The sequence below is a fragment of the Excalfactoria chinensis genome, chromosome 20, assembly GCF_039878825.1.
Source record: "Excalfactoria chinensis isolate bCotChi1 chromosome 20, bCotChi1.hap2, whole genome shotgun sequence".
In the NCBI taxonomy this organism is placed as follows: Eukaryota; Metazoa; Chordata; class Aves; order Galliformes; family Phasianidae; genus Excalfactoria; species Excalfactoria chinensis.
The window spans coordinates 2335549-2350059 of NC_092844.1; the positions used below are offsets into that span (position 1 = coordinate 2335549).

The 14511-nt window shown below is 47.3% G+C and overlaps 1 protein-coding gene across 8 annotated transcripts in view; it reads right to left on the minus strand.

Moving 5' to 3' along the window:
* The window catches only part of PAX7 (paired box 7), an 87970-nt gene that overhangs the window by 23507 nt on the left and 49952 nt on the right, over positions 1-14511 (minus strand). For all 8 annotated transcript variants that reach the window (XM_072354532.1, XM_072354533.1, XM_072354528.1 and 5 more), the window contains exons 8-9: positions 11249-11414; positions 10432-10631 (exon numbers count right to left, since the gene is read on the minus strand). In XM_072354532.1, the coding sequence (XP_072210633.1) occupies positions 10432-10631; positions 11249-11414 (366 nt within the window). The remainder of the gene's footprint in view (positions 1-10431; positions 10632-11248; positions 11415-14511) is intronic.

Here is a 14511-nt window from a genome sequence, read left to right on the forward strand (position 1 = left end):
TTTCTATATGTCCCCTGGATGGGTTTTGGTTTGGATTAGATATATCATACGTATACATTGGCGCAGACTATTCAGCACACTTTGGTGCTCCATCTGCCTTTCCTGTGCTTCGTGGAGGCCAAAATGTCATGCCAATGAAACCCAAGGCAAAGCTCCACCTTCTCAACAGCAGACGAGAGCCCTGCATGCCTGCCAAAGGATCTTCAAATATCATAATATTAAATTTTTAAAGAGAATCTTGCTCTTTAACATGCATGGCCAGATTATAAACTGATGCAGAATGGCTTAGTCACTTCAACCTTGGAGCCAGATGACGTGAACACAACTATGTTACTTCTGGTTTGATCTTCAGTTTTAGGACTTTGGGCTTCAGCTTTAGGACTTCTGGGTTATCTCCATGAGAAGGGAAAGGACAAATACTCCAGTTTTCACCAGCTGCCCCAATACCAAAGAGAGAAAGAGCACACTACAAGATCTAAGCCAACGTATGAAGCACTGGGACATCTTTCTTACAAAATGGGACATTTTATGCAGTGGGACATCTTACCTACTGGGACAGAATCCAGGAAGATTTCATCTGGATCTACACAGCGTGGTAAGAGTTTATACTTAGAAGCCAACTGGAGGCAATGCAGACCCCAAAACATCTGTGTGAGAGATAGCACTCTACAGATGGGCATGGCTGCAGGACCAGGGCAGGGCATGAGGCTGCAATGAGCAGCATGTACAGCCCAGTGCCCCATCAGAGCCGTCGGACAGAGCTGCTGAATCCTATGTTGGCTTTTAGGGTCTGGGAGACCCCATGTGGCTCCTAATTCGGGGCTGGATTTGTGCTCAGCTGCACACTCTAATCGCTAATTAAAGGTTTGCCATCATCCTCCAGCAGCTGTCAGTGTCCTACAGGTCGATCCCCAAGCAACACTCTGCAGAGCCTGAGCTGTCGATTGGAAAGTTCATTGTATGGGCAGTATCCAGCCCCCTCCCTGTCCTCAATACACCCGGGTATTTATTTCCTATTTATTCCCTTCATTTCCAACGCTCCACGTTACCTCTTTCCCCCTTCTTGCATTCCATATTTCTCGCTTTCTCCTCTTATTCCTTCTTTATTTTTTCTTTTCTTCTATTTCTTTTTTTTCTTTCTTTCTTTCATTCATTCTTTTTTTCTTCCTTCCTTTTTTTTTTTTTTTTCTTTTTGAATGAAAAAAAATATGCTATTTTGTGCCTCCTGAGCCTTGCTGGCTGGGCTCGGCTTCTGTATCAGCTGGAGGAGCTTATGAGCCTCGTCTCCTCGGATTTAGACTGAAATTTTGATTTTCTGCCGTGCTCAGATAATGTGGAAATCCTGTTCCCCGATATTTACTGTTTATCAGCGCAGCACAGCGCAGTTCTGGGGGGGAAGGGAAACTCCCCCTCCGTGTTCCCCCTCGTCCATTCCACCCCCTCAATCCTGCATGCTAATGGGGTCTCACTTTGGAGCAAACCTACAACAAAAGCCTAATTAGAGTGAGTGCTGGGGAAGAGGGATGAGCCCCATCATTGGATCCCACTGGAGCACAGGGTTGGTCCCTCGTCCTATTGGTGACCACCAAACCCCCTCATTGGAGGTGCAGTCACCTCGGGAAGACCTCAATCTGTATGAAGTTGAGGATGGGAAAGTGAACAGCTGTTTCTCCAAGCTCCACATCTGGATCCAGCATTCCCTCAGCGTCCGCCTCTCTCCAAGGAGCTCCACGTCCCTTTTGCATCCATCCCATGCACATCCCTTCCATGGAGATTAGTGGCACCGAGCCCTTGCAAACGCATTCCTACGAGGTACCTGGAGGGAAAGCAGGGGGCACTTCCCTGCCCGACATGAACCAGGCAAGAAAAATAAAGCAGTAATAAGAAAATCTGGGGCTCAGCAGCAGGGGAACATCTCTAAGTGGCCGGCGGGGCATAATGCCTCGCTATTAATGAGGCCTGCCACCGATCCCTAAAAGGATTGCTTATTGTCAGATAGTGTACAGGGCTTTCTCTCTGCCCCCCAGCCCCTCGTGGGGAAGGCAGGCATTTCCCTCTGGTTGGGATTGAGCTGAATGATGTCCTGGTCACCTACAAACGTGCTGGGCTTTCTCTGAAACCATAATTAGCAGCAGCAGCGGGGTAAGGCAGCGGGGTAACACGGCATGGAGGAGGAAATGGGAAGAAAAAAAAAGAGGGTTTAAAATAAAAAAGAAAAGAAATAGAAGGGGAAAGGAATGGAAACGGAGACGGGAAATGTGATAAAGCTCAGCCAGGCGCTCCCTGCTCGCGCTGCTCTCCGCTCAGCTCTTCTGGTTTAAAGTGACTTCTTATGGAAGCGGAGAGGCGGTATTAGAAAAAAAAAAAAAAGGGAGAGAGAGAGAGAGAGAGAGGGAAAAAAAAAACCAAGACACAGAGAGCTTCCTTATCTCATGGAGACAGTTGTCAGGAATCACTTTGACTGAGTCGTTTTGTCTCCATGCTTTTTTTCGCTGTCAAGCAGGCCTCAGGACATGGATCAAAGGAGAGGCGCCGAGCGCTCGCTGCAACTTCTGATCCCTTCTCGGTACAGACGCGCGAGTGGCAGACAGCTCTCCTCCACATCAAATGGCAGGAGAGGAGCGGGAGGAAGAAGGGAGAGGGGGAAGAGAAGCTGGGAGAGAGGCAGAGAGGAGGCAGCGAGGGGCTCTGTGCCATTCCGGAGCTCAAGGACGGATAGACAGACGGACAGCAGCCTATGCTTTCTCCATTCCCAATTGGAAGCATTCCCCTCCCAGCATCCTTCCCAAAAAGTTTTCCTATTCTTCCAACAAGCAGCTCCCCACGGTTCTCCTGCATTGCTCACGATCCCCTTTCAGGTACTTATTCTCTGAAATAAGATCCCCCTCATCTCCAAACTGGATAGGCTTAAGGGCTGACTCCAGCTTACCGTGGCGAGCTAAGACCCTCCACACCTTTGATCAATTCCCCGCTCGCCCACCCCAGACCCTGCTAGGATTTCTGATCTCCAGCCCCTGCTGTAAGTGGATCTGTCTGGGGGAGGCAGGCAGCAGCATCTTGCAGCACCCAAGCATCTCTCCCCTTCGCCTTTGCAAGGGGGATACCCCTGGGTGGCACACACCCTACAACCCAGTAGCACCCCACAGGGTAACTCCCGGCCTCTGTGCCTCCCACACACTATAGAATCACAACCCTATAGCCCCATCCTGCTCAAGCACAGTGCTCCCTCTCCATGCACAGTGCATCAGGAACCAGTAAGCTGACACAATGCCCAAATTCTCTTCTCATGCTAAAGACTGGCGCAGCATCCCTTTAGTGCACATCCCCTCCACGAGCTTCTCCTGATACCTGAGGGTGTAATGTGCATGGCTCATCTCAGCAGCCCCAGAGGACACTCTGGGGATGGGGATGCATCCCTAGGGGCCCCTCAGCCCACCCAGTCCCTGGATGTCCCATTTGAAAACTGCGTCCATGCACTGTCAGCAGTCCCAGCAGCTAATTGCCTTTGGGATGGGAGCAAGTGTGGGTTTCCCTTTCAAAGCGCACCCATTAGGGTTAGGAAAGCTGGAGGTCATGGACCCACAACCTGTTCCACCTCCTCATATCTCTGCAGTTCTCCCACACCCCCTGAATTCAATATACTTTCCACAGTCCCTCTTCATGGAAAAAAAGAGGGTGCATGTTGGGCTTCGTGCCTGACCTACTGCTGTAGGTTTTTCCTATCACAGATGGCTTTTCACAGCCAGGGCACAGCTGGAGCACAGCTGTTCCCCCATCAGCAGGTTTTAACAGGCACACACGATGCACGGGCACACACACTGGTGTGCACACACGGATATCAGTGCCCTCATGCAGGCAGGCGTGCAAGGCTGTGAGTCCTGCCTCTGAGTCCTAATTATTCCTTTTGTTGCATCCCTCCCTTTTAAGCCTCCCCTCTGTTTTGCATCCTGTATCCCACTGCTGCCTTTCCCTGCTGTTTCCCATTGGTTCCATTGGCAGCAGCCAAGCTCTTGCCTCTGAATGCCAGAGGTCACTCTGACCTGCCCGTTGCCAGGCTGGATGCTGTATTAACAGCTCATCTCTCCTTTTCTTTATCTGCCCTGCCTGCCTTGTCTTGAGTTCCCTTATTTATTAAAAGTGGGGAAAATCCTGCATTTTTATTCTCCCGATCTGTTTCACCTTCACACCTCCCTATGTTTATTCCTCCTCTTATTTGTCTCATTGCTTTTTTTTCCTTTATATTTCTTCTCCTCTTTTCTCTTTATCCCCCTTTCTCCCCATTCTGTCTATCTCTGATACATCATTCAGTTCAATCCTGGACTTACTGAGGCTCCTCTTAAAATCCCAAGGCTCAGGAAGCAGCAGTTTGCTCCAAAAGCGGTCTTTCTCACCTATTAATATCTCAGCAATCCACACAGAGCACAACCAACCTCATCTCACACCCTGAGAAGGGGCTAAGAGTGCACTTTCTTGCAAGCATAGGGGGAAAGTGAGGGACCGTGGTTAGTTCAGCCCCAGTTATGAGCCCAGCAGGTGTAAAGAGTGAGGGAAGACTGTTTTGTTGCACAGGGAAGATGGACAGAAAGCATTTTGGACCCTGTTTCTGTGCTTGCAGGAGCAACATCAATAAGAATCAGGCCCAAAAAAAAAATGTATATATACGTATACACGTCTCCATTTTCACATGAGAAAATTGTTCCATTGCCCCCTTTTGCCGCTGCTTGGAGCAGAGGCGTCTAATTGACAAGAGCAGATGGGCTCTGTTTGGTTAAACAGGGGAGGGGAAAAAAATGAAATAAATAATGAAACTTTAGTGGAGAAAGCACCAGCTTCCCTGGGACACATGCATTAAGTGTTGTGAGAGATGGAGCTGCATTTGGCACCGTGTAAGGGAAAGCACCAACACGGTCTCAACAGGCTCTCCCTGGTGGAAAAGGACATCGGTTTGAGCATGTGTTCCTCCTAAGATCCTGTGTACAGTCTGCTGTAAGGAGGAAAACCCCCCTGTGAGGAAGAAATAGGGTGTAAGGAGAGGTTGGGGCACAAAAGAGGGATGGTGGTCACCTTTGGAATGGGGAGAAGTTCATTGTAGGGATTCAGCGCACTTTAGAGAGATGGGGAACGTGGAAGAGGTATTGTATGGGGAGCAGAGCTAAACTTGGGGGGGGGAAATGGAATGGAAAAGGAGGGGTAGGAGAGAGGGAAAGGAGAATGGAAAAGGAACAAGGAATGGAGAAAGGGAATGGGAAAGGAAGGTGGAGGAAACCAGGAGGAAAGGAAAAAGCCCTCATGTGGGGTGGCACCCAAGAGCGACAGAGGTTAAAGAATACCAGAAGAACATGTTCCTACACCAAGATAAGCTGGGGAAATGAATCCTTATCCTTCCAAAACCAACCCTTTAAAATTCGAGCGAGAGAAGGGTCTGCTTTCAGGGAAACGGGGAATCCTTAATGCTTCCTCCCTCAGCAACTGTAATGCCAGGATGTTCCCAATCTGCTTTGAGGGATGGAAAGATTAAGAATAATAAAAAAATTGCAATAAAATATGTGTGAACGAGGGGGTAATTGTGGACAAATGCAGCATTCAAATTCATTTTTCAGCTCTTTTACACACCATTTCAATCTTATTTTCTGCTTGTTAATGAGATCTTGTTGGTTGGGGTGGGCACGGCTGCCCAGTATCGCTTGGGTAATTGCACATAATTTTCTCTCTACTAGTGATTTGCATCAGATTTTTTTTTTTTCCCTAATTCTTTGCTATTTAAACCCCCTCCTCCCTTTCCCCCCCTCCTCCCCCCCTTCTCCTTACCCCCCCAAATCTCACCCTCTCCTCCCCCTCTTTCTTCCCCTCCCCTTCTCCTGGCCCAGCAAGACTCATTTTGAATGCTTATTATAAGGCACAGTGTCTCCAACTAAAAAAAAAAAAAAAGAAAAAAAAAAAAAAGAAAAAAAAATGGAAAGAAGAAGAAAAAAAGAAATAGAAGAACCAGACAGAAAGGATCCATATCACTGCAGGAAGGAGCCAGACACCGCGATGCCTGCTCCCCTCTCGCCAGCTAACATCGTGTCCTTCCCTATTGCCAGGTTCCCCCTCGCCCCCCTCCAATAAAAAAAAAAAGGCTGCAGCTGGCTCTTCTCACATTCAGATCATCTCTAATCCCACCCCAGAGGGGCTGAGGAAAACATTACCCTGGGCAGTGGGAAGAGCTGGGATGGCGTTGGGAAATAAAACGCTTGGGTAGACTAAGGAGAGCTCTGAGTTTAGAGTGAAAACGTGTGGTCAGAGCCTGACTTTGTGGCTTCGAGGCTCCCTCCAGGAATGGTGATAAACCTGAAGTTGTAAAACCTGATTCTAAAATCTGGTTGGAAACCTTTGGTTTCCAGCCACAGCCACACTGACTGTGTTGGCTCTACAGCCGTTGCACTGGGAATGAACCTGCTCATGGAGCAAAAAAAAAAAGAGCCACTGAAAGCCCTCTGAAAATTAAAGCAACAAATATAAGATGATGAACAAGTTTCTCTTGGCTCTTAGTATTTCTAGAGCTGTCTTAATTGCTGGGTGATCCTGTGGGTTTGCTGAAAGATTCAAAGCTCTCAGAAATAACATGTGATGGAAGCATAGGGAGCTCCTGGCTCTTAACTCTGCCTTAATACATTCTCTGAATAGACAACAGCCATTGCAATAAACCAACCATATTTTGCTTTTCGACAATACCTCACAAGACCCCAACATGCCACAGTGGACGATGAGATACATCTGAAATACAGGCCTGGAGCTACAGCCTTCTGGAAGCAGAGATTTGAGGAGGTAAAGCAGTAAACAGAAACCTCCTGAAGACATGAAGACATTCTAAGAGGCAGAAGAGACGTGCTAGAAGGAAAGCAGCTCAGAAAACAACACAATACAGTAATTCTTTGCCATTTGAAGGGTATCCAGGGAATCTCCCATCATCACAAAGGCTCATTCAGACACGACCTTTAATTTTCTCTTTACATTGACTTGTAAGGTAGTCATCAACTCAATTTCCTCCCACTTCCCATACTTCATAGAAGCACAGAAGGTTGGAAAAGACCACTAAGATCATGTAGTCCAACTACCAACTCAACTGTGCCTCCTAAAACACAGCCCTCAAAAACCATCCTGAAAGACCATCAGAGAAATGTTCACCTGGACTTAACTGGGCTCATGCCGAGTCTACTATTATATTGATATTGATATTATATTGATTATGATGAACCTTGTGATGAACCTCGCACCAGCCACAGAGAGAGATGATTCTCAGATAGCAAAGGCCTGAACTCCAGCACAGATGGATGCAAAATGTGAAGCAAGACATGGCTAAAGATGTCCTGGTATCTGGCTGCAGCTGGCCTCCCTGTGATGCCTGCTTTCTGAAACACTCAGAGTAAGAACCTACAAAGGCTGTCCCACTACAAAGCTATCCCAAATATCTGCTTGGGTTACCCTGAGGACTTTCAGGATGGTCTGGGACAGAGAATGGCATGTGGGATCATGCTAAGTAGTTGTTTAATTATGTGAAACTCTTTGTACAATCAAGGCAGTGTTCTTATACTATAAAATCAGTGAGGCTGGAAAACACCAATGTCATCTAACCCAGCTGATCAACCCATCCCCACCATGCCCACTCATGGAATCATTAAGGTTGGAAGACACCCATGGTCATATAGTCCAACCATCAACTCATTGCCACCGTGATGAGTTCAACCATGTCCCTCATCACCATAGGATGAGGGAGCTGAAGACCAAACTACTCAGGTCTGCAATAGAGCCACAACGACCTCTAAACTGGGTCAACTGGATGTCCCAGCTGGGAAGCTCTGTACAGAACCAGAAGCAGAGCAGAGACAAGGCAGAAAGGCTGGAAAACAAGCAAGAAACGTGGCCATTTCCCATGTGAAGTCTGGGCAAAACTCAGCAATGTCTGTCCTTTGTGTCAGGAGGGGAGGACTGAGCGTGGGGGGACCAAGCCTGCTGAGGCCAAATGTAATCCCCTTTTCTCTGTTGTGGGAATGGAAATGCCATGCTTCTCCTCTTGAATTTCAGCTGCCAGCACCGAGCCTGTCTGGTGGATTCTGGCTGGGACACCCAATCCCAGGGTAACTGGATAGCGTGCTGAGCAAATGCTGGGAGCTCTGAGCTGGCATCCCCCACCGCCTTGTCTAAACTGCAAAGAAATCTCCCTCCTGCTGCTGCTGCCGAGGGATGAAACCAGAGAACTGTCTGTTTGCAGCTCAGACAAACTGCCATCATTTTAAGTTTGCTGGTTGGTTGTTGTTTTTTTTTTCTACCTTGTGAATTCCTTCCTTCCCTGCGGCTGGTATTTAGCCCTGGAGATATCACAGAGAGCAGCACAGGAGGATGGGAGAGTTGAGGTTTGACCTGCCATTCAGGTGAATGGATGAAATGCGCCCATATAAGTTGCAGAGCATCCTCTATTTGCACACCTCACCACGTAAAAGAGGACACTTCTAACACCTCTTATTGAAGAGGGCAAGAGCATTTCTCACATCCCTCCACTAGGAACAGCAAAGAGCTTAGGAAAGCAGTGAGTTGGCAAGATCAGTAAATAGAAAGCAGTCATAAAATAACCTGGGTTAGCCTTACCAGGCACAAAAGAAATAGAAGAATTTAAATGCTGATATCTTGGCCCTCACATGATTAGAAGCATTAGGAAAATGGGAATCTCCCCTTCTTGGGGGTGCAAAGCTCTCTTTTCTTCAGGACTGCAAGATAATGTATCCTCTCTTTCCCATACAAAGGGCTTATTGGCTCAGGCCTCTATCTTCCCCTACCCTGAGCCTGGGGGCAGGGTAATTTGGGATAGGGATAAGCACAGAAAAAGCATTGGTATGGTCATTTCCATGAGCCACTGATTGAGAGAGCAGGACTAGTAAGTAGATGCTGAAGGTACAGAAATGGAAATTGCATGATGGACTCGCATACGTCTGGTGCTTGTGCAGATTATCACGTGGATCTCAGCCCCCAACTTATTCCTTGGTGCTAAATTGCACTTGTGATAATAGGAATTAATCACGTGCCCTCGACTAGCTAACCTGCCTTAGAATCCCATATTGTACGCTCATTTCCCAAGCCTAGTGCTATTAGAAACCCCTTGTCAGAAAGACGTCTCCTTATTTTCCCCACAAAATTACACTGTTTGTGGCAATATTCAGCCCCATACCAGTCACACTTCTACATTTTCTATCTTATGACCATCCAAAGATAGAAGTGGGATTTTTATACTGTTTCAGAGGAGCTGCAAGATTTCCCTCTTTCCATTGGCACTCTATGTTTGTTTTCACACTCGAGAGATCACAAGTTATTGGACCTTAAAATCTATCTGCCTCTGTGATGTCCCTGTTTACTGGACCCCTCTCTAAACAGCTGTAACCTTTTCATTTCAGATGCCTACCTAATTTATCCCAGTAGTTTCAGATTATTTTGTGCTTCCTGTCCTAAATGGTGTTACTGGCCTCTCTGAAACGATGGCTGCAGGGCACTTCATGAGTCTCCATATCTCACAACTGATTGAGAGCAAAAGTGAAAGACATTTGGCACCCACCCCAGGACAGGACAGCAGGCACTACACAAGTACAAGTCATTGCTGTTGATGCTCAGCATACGGTATGTGCTTTACAGCACATAAAAGGAAGCATGGATTTGGAAAACAGATTGTGTCGGGTAAACCAAAGAGCTCTGCCTAACGAGGTGACAAAAAAACAGAATTTTTATCTCATAATGGTGATAGAGATGGATTAAGTAGGGGGTGCATTCTCAGCTGGTGTGAATCCTGGCATCTCCACTCACTTCTGCAAGGCTCACTGGCCAAGAACAGGAGCCTCATCCTGTGACACACACACAGCACAAGCCCTTCTCTCTGCTTTCTGAACACTTGCTGCTGATGGAGGACATAACCTACACACTGCTGAGGCTCGTTTCTCTGCTACACACAGTGTGCAATGCCATGCATGCAATTGGAAGAAATAGGATAGAGCCAGGTGATAACCTTTGGAAGGCAGCTGGGACAAGGCAGGGCTCTGCTTGGACCTTGGGAAGGCTAAAAAGTAACCGAGTAAAGTAATTTCTGCCCTAGAAATCCTTCTGGAGCACTGAGGAGGCAAGAACCAATGCTCTAGGTCCTGACATCTGCAGTGAGATGCCCTGAATGTGGTAACTTACAGGATGCAAACGCTCTGGCAGTGCAGTGATGGGCTCAGGATCGAGATACTGCTGATAAACAAATTAACTAATTGCTTTAACTAGGCTGCCTCCAAGAACTCACGACAATAACAATAACCCCCTTGTAAACTCTAATTCATTGTGATAGCCTGAAGCCTGCCCTGCTCTCAGAGGATCTGGACCAGCCAAATGCTCTCAACCAAAGAAAAAGAATGGAAGCGGGTCACATACCTGCGGAGAGAGGCCATTGCTAACAGGATTCATGTGGTTGGCAGGAGCTGCAGCATTCATGAAGCTGTCTGAGTAGCTGGAGAAGCTGTGTCGGGCCCCATAGGCAGAGCTGGAGTCGGCTGCAGCAGCAGCAGCGAGCCCTCCCTGGTGCATTGTGGATGGTGGCAGGGGCTGGGGTCTGTGCACGGTGCTGCCTCCATCTGCAAAGAGGTGGTGATAAAATCACAGGATGGCTTGGGTTGGAAGGGACCCTAAAACCCATCTGGCTCCAACCCCCTGCTGTGGGCATGGTTGCCACCTACTAGGCCAGGTTGCCCGGGGCCACATCCAGCTTGGCCCGTGTAGTTTGCTTTAGACTGATGGAATCTTCACCTCAAAGCTGAGTGGAACAGATGTGAGACACATTGGTGTAGCAGAAAGGACCATGAGACAGTGAGCAGAGAGGATCCACCTGCTCTCCAGAGGAGAAAGGACTTTCCATTGATGTGAGCCAAAAGCTGGCCTTCACAACGAAGGCAAACCATCCACCCATTACAAAGGTCTAAGAGGAATGTCACAAATCAGAAAGGACTGATGGGATGTTGTAGGGCAAAGCAGAGAAGGAATGTCCAACAGGGTGATGTAGGACAACACAGAGAAGGGATGGCCAATGGGATGATGTAGGGCAATGCAGAGAAGGGATGGCCAACAGGGTGGTGTAGGGCAATGCAGAGAAGGGATGACCAATGGGATGATGTAGGGCAACACAGAGAAGGGATGACCAATGGGATGATGTAGGGCAAGAGGAGAGGAACAGGGTGGGCAAACGAGTGCTTACCTTGGGAAATGGTGGTGGTTGGGTAGGTGGAGTCTGGCAGCTGGTACGGGGGCAGAGTTGGCATCCCTGTGGGTGGGAAGCCCCCTGGCAGCAGATGATTGAATGCTGCGAGTTGGTTTGCACCCGCCTGCTTGCGCCATCTTGCTCGTCGGTTGCTGAACCACACCTGGGACAGGGATAGAAAAGAGTAGGTGCGACGGGTTGAAAATAAACTCAAGTTGGATGATGTCTTAATAACACAATGGCAACCTGTCCTGAGATACAGCACCGGCCAAAGATAGGTTGAAGTTGCAGCCTGGCATTGACTTTCAGGGTATTTGTCCCCATTCCTTAGTCTCCTTTCTCTCCAATTACAACACTACCACTGCCCTGTCTCCTGGGTAAAGATACATGCATTTAATATTGTGAAAGATATCATTAAGAGCACGGGAGGGTTTTATCAGCAGTAGGGTGAGAAAAAGAGGAATAATTCAGCTTGTGTATTCCGAGACAGTCCATACCAAATAGATGCATTGCTACCACCTGGCCATTCTGCCTCGTTATCTGACAACTATGTGAATTATGCTGAAGGATTAAGTACCATAATAGCAACACGGCTGCACTGTTAGGAGGGATAAATAGACAGATTAGCATCATGGTTTCTATGTTAGACAAGCTAAATAGATACAACCAGACCGGAGGGAATACAAGGTTTTCTTAGCTCCTCTGTACTGCAGCAAATCACTGTTGTCTGTATGCTAAGACATGCTCTCCTTGCAAGAGGCATTGCAGTGTGCTCAAGCATTGTACTGCAGCCAATTTAAATCTCTGTGCATTAAAACAGACGCAGTATTGATGCATGTACAAAGCTGGGCTCGTGTTTCCTACAGCACTAGTTTACCTGTAAGACACAAGGGGAGGTTTTTCTAAACTCATGCCTGCAGTGATGTGTTTTATCATGGGCAATCTCCATTCTGGAGAGTGAGAAGTGCTTCTCAGGCTGTCTCTTGGGCTTGGTTTACTTTATTTAATCAGAGAGGCTCTCAGGACCGATCCCTGTTTGGGGTTCAGAAGTATGCGGATAAGCTTTCAAGCCAGATGAGAATGCAGCTGCTGGACTTTGTGAGGCCTAAAGGGCTAGGAAACACGATTAAATTTCACAGCAACATGAAAAAATGAAGCAAAAATCAAGAGTGTAAAGCATTCGGGGGGAAAAAATATCCTCCATCAGGCTTCCAAGCTGCTCAACGTGAGGTCAGAAGCTGGGGTTACAAGGGGCTGAGGCACTGCCATCCAAACTGTCCTCACGTCTTGTGAAGCAAAACAAAACTCTCTTCCCTAAATATAATGGAATCTGAGTCCAATGCTCCCTTCCCTCTTTGGAGCAGCTCTCTGAAATGTATGCAGTGCTGATGTCAGGTCCTTGGCACCCAACGTGCCTCTTTACAGACCTGTCCCTACTGCGCTGCCTGGAGCGGCGTAACCTCCCAACACCTTCCAAAAGCGTGACAGAAATAGGTCAGCTCACATCCGATCTGCATTGATCCACAGAGCCCATGCAGGTCAGAATCTCTGTGTTCATTTTTGGCACCAGAAGTCGCTAGCTAAATCTAGGACAGAGTTAAGGAGAGAGAAATGAATGAGCGTCAAGGCCTGGTAGCGCTTTCGAGTTCTTTTTATCCAGTCCAACCCATGACACAGTTTCTAAGAGCAGTGAGCTGCAGAAATAAATAACCTTTTGTTTGCGTGGTCATAAGAAGTGGATGGTCCTGCCCTTTTCTCTCACACACAGGTATGTGTTAATTCCTGCTCCATAAGGATATGTAGCTTGGCTCCTCCTCTCCTCTTCCACATTTAAGACCATTGGAATTGGAAGGAAACCTCGAGGCCATCTGGTCCAACTCTGTTACACTGAGCAGGGATACCCACAGCTCCATCAGTGTTCAGAACACCTCGAACCTGACTTGGGAGCCTTCACCAACTCTCTGGGCAACTTCAGTGCCTCACCACCCTCAGCACAGCCCAGGAATGTCAAAACTTTAAGCAGATTTGGACCATGTTCCATTGAATCACATGAAGTTAATGCTGTCTGTGCACTTATTCACACGAGGTTAAAATGCAAAAGTGTGTACAGCTTCTATTAGTATGCTTCTTCAAAGCAAAGGGTGTGTAGTTGATTTACTTCATATTTATTTTATTGTGAAGGGAGATGACTGACAAGATCCTTTTACAACGCATGGGCCAGAAAGGCCTTTTCAGGGGTCATCCTTGGGATGCCCTTCAGCTTACAGTGCACATGGGCTTGGGAAGGAAGGAAAGCTATTTTCATGGCTTTGGACTATAACTAGAGAAAAATTTGGTTCCTAATTGTATTGGTTGTTAATATACAGATGGTAGCAAATGTACAGAAGGAATAAGTAAAGGAAAACTCACCAGTGGTGGTGCCTTGGCTGAAGAAGCTGAGGCAGTCCTCACCAGTGAGCAATCTCCAAGAGATACTGCCTCAGTGGGAGTCAGCCCTTAAATGAGGTCTCAGAGGGGATGGAGTCAAGCTCCACCCCTTCCGGGAGCACAGCTACATCACTCTCACCTGTGCTCCTGCAGCTGACCCCATACTTGCCTCAGCTGATTAATCAGAGGTTCAGGCTGTGATTACCAATCTCCCATACATAATTATGCTACAAGCTCCTCCTGTGACCTTGGACAAGCTTTGCCCTTTCAATTTGAAGTCAGTAGAAACCAAGAAATGTTGGTCCTTATTCATCAGGTCATCACTTCTCAAGTGAGGATAAACACCAACTTTTCACAGAATCACAGAACCATTCAGGTTGGAAAGACTACTAAGATAATCTAGGCCAACCATCAGCCCATTTTTCTGACATTTTAGTTCATTTCACTCACTGAAACCACCTACGATAGGGGCCATAATTAACTCCCAATATGTAGCATTCCTAACAAGGTGAGAGCTCTATCTCAGCTGGAGCGTCGCAGCAAATAATAAAGAATAATGATAGTAAACACGCATGCAAGCAAACGAGATTCGTAACTACATGCTGAAGTGCAGCACTTCTCAGTAGAGCCTGGATTCTCCAGCCACAAATACACTGAAACCTTCCACAAAGAAATTGATAGGATTTATCTTCCCGTGCAGAGGAAGGGACATTTCATGGCCCAAACAGGTTGATTCTGCCCCTTATTTATAACCCCCAGAAAAAAGGCAGATACATTCCAGCTAATGACGTTAGCAATTCTTTCCCTTCCCCCGCCTTAAAGGTGGCTCAGGC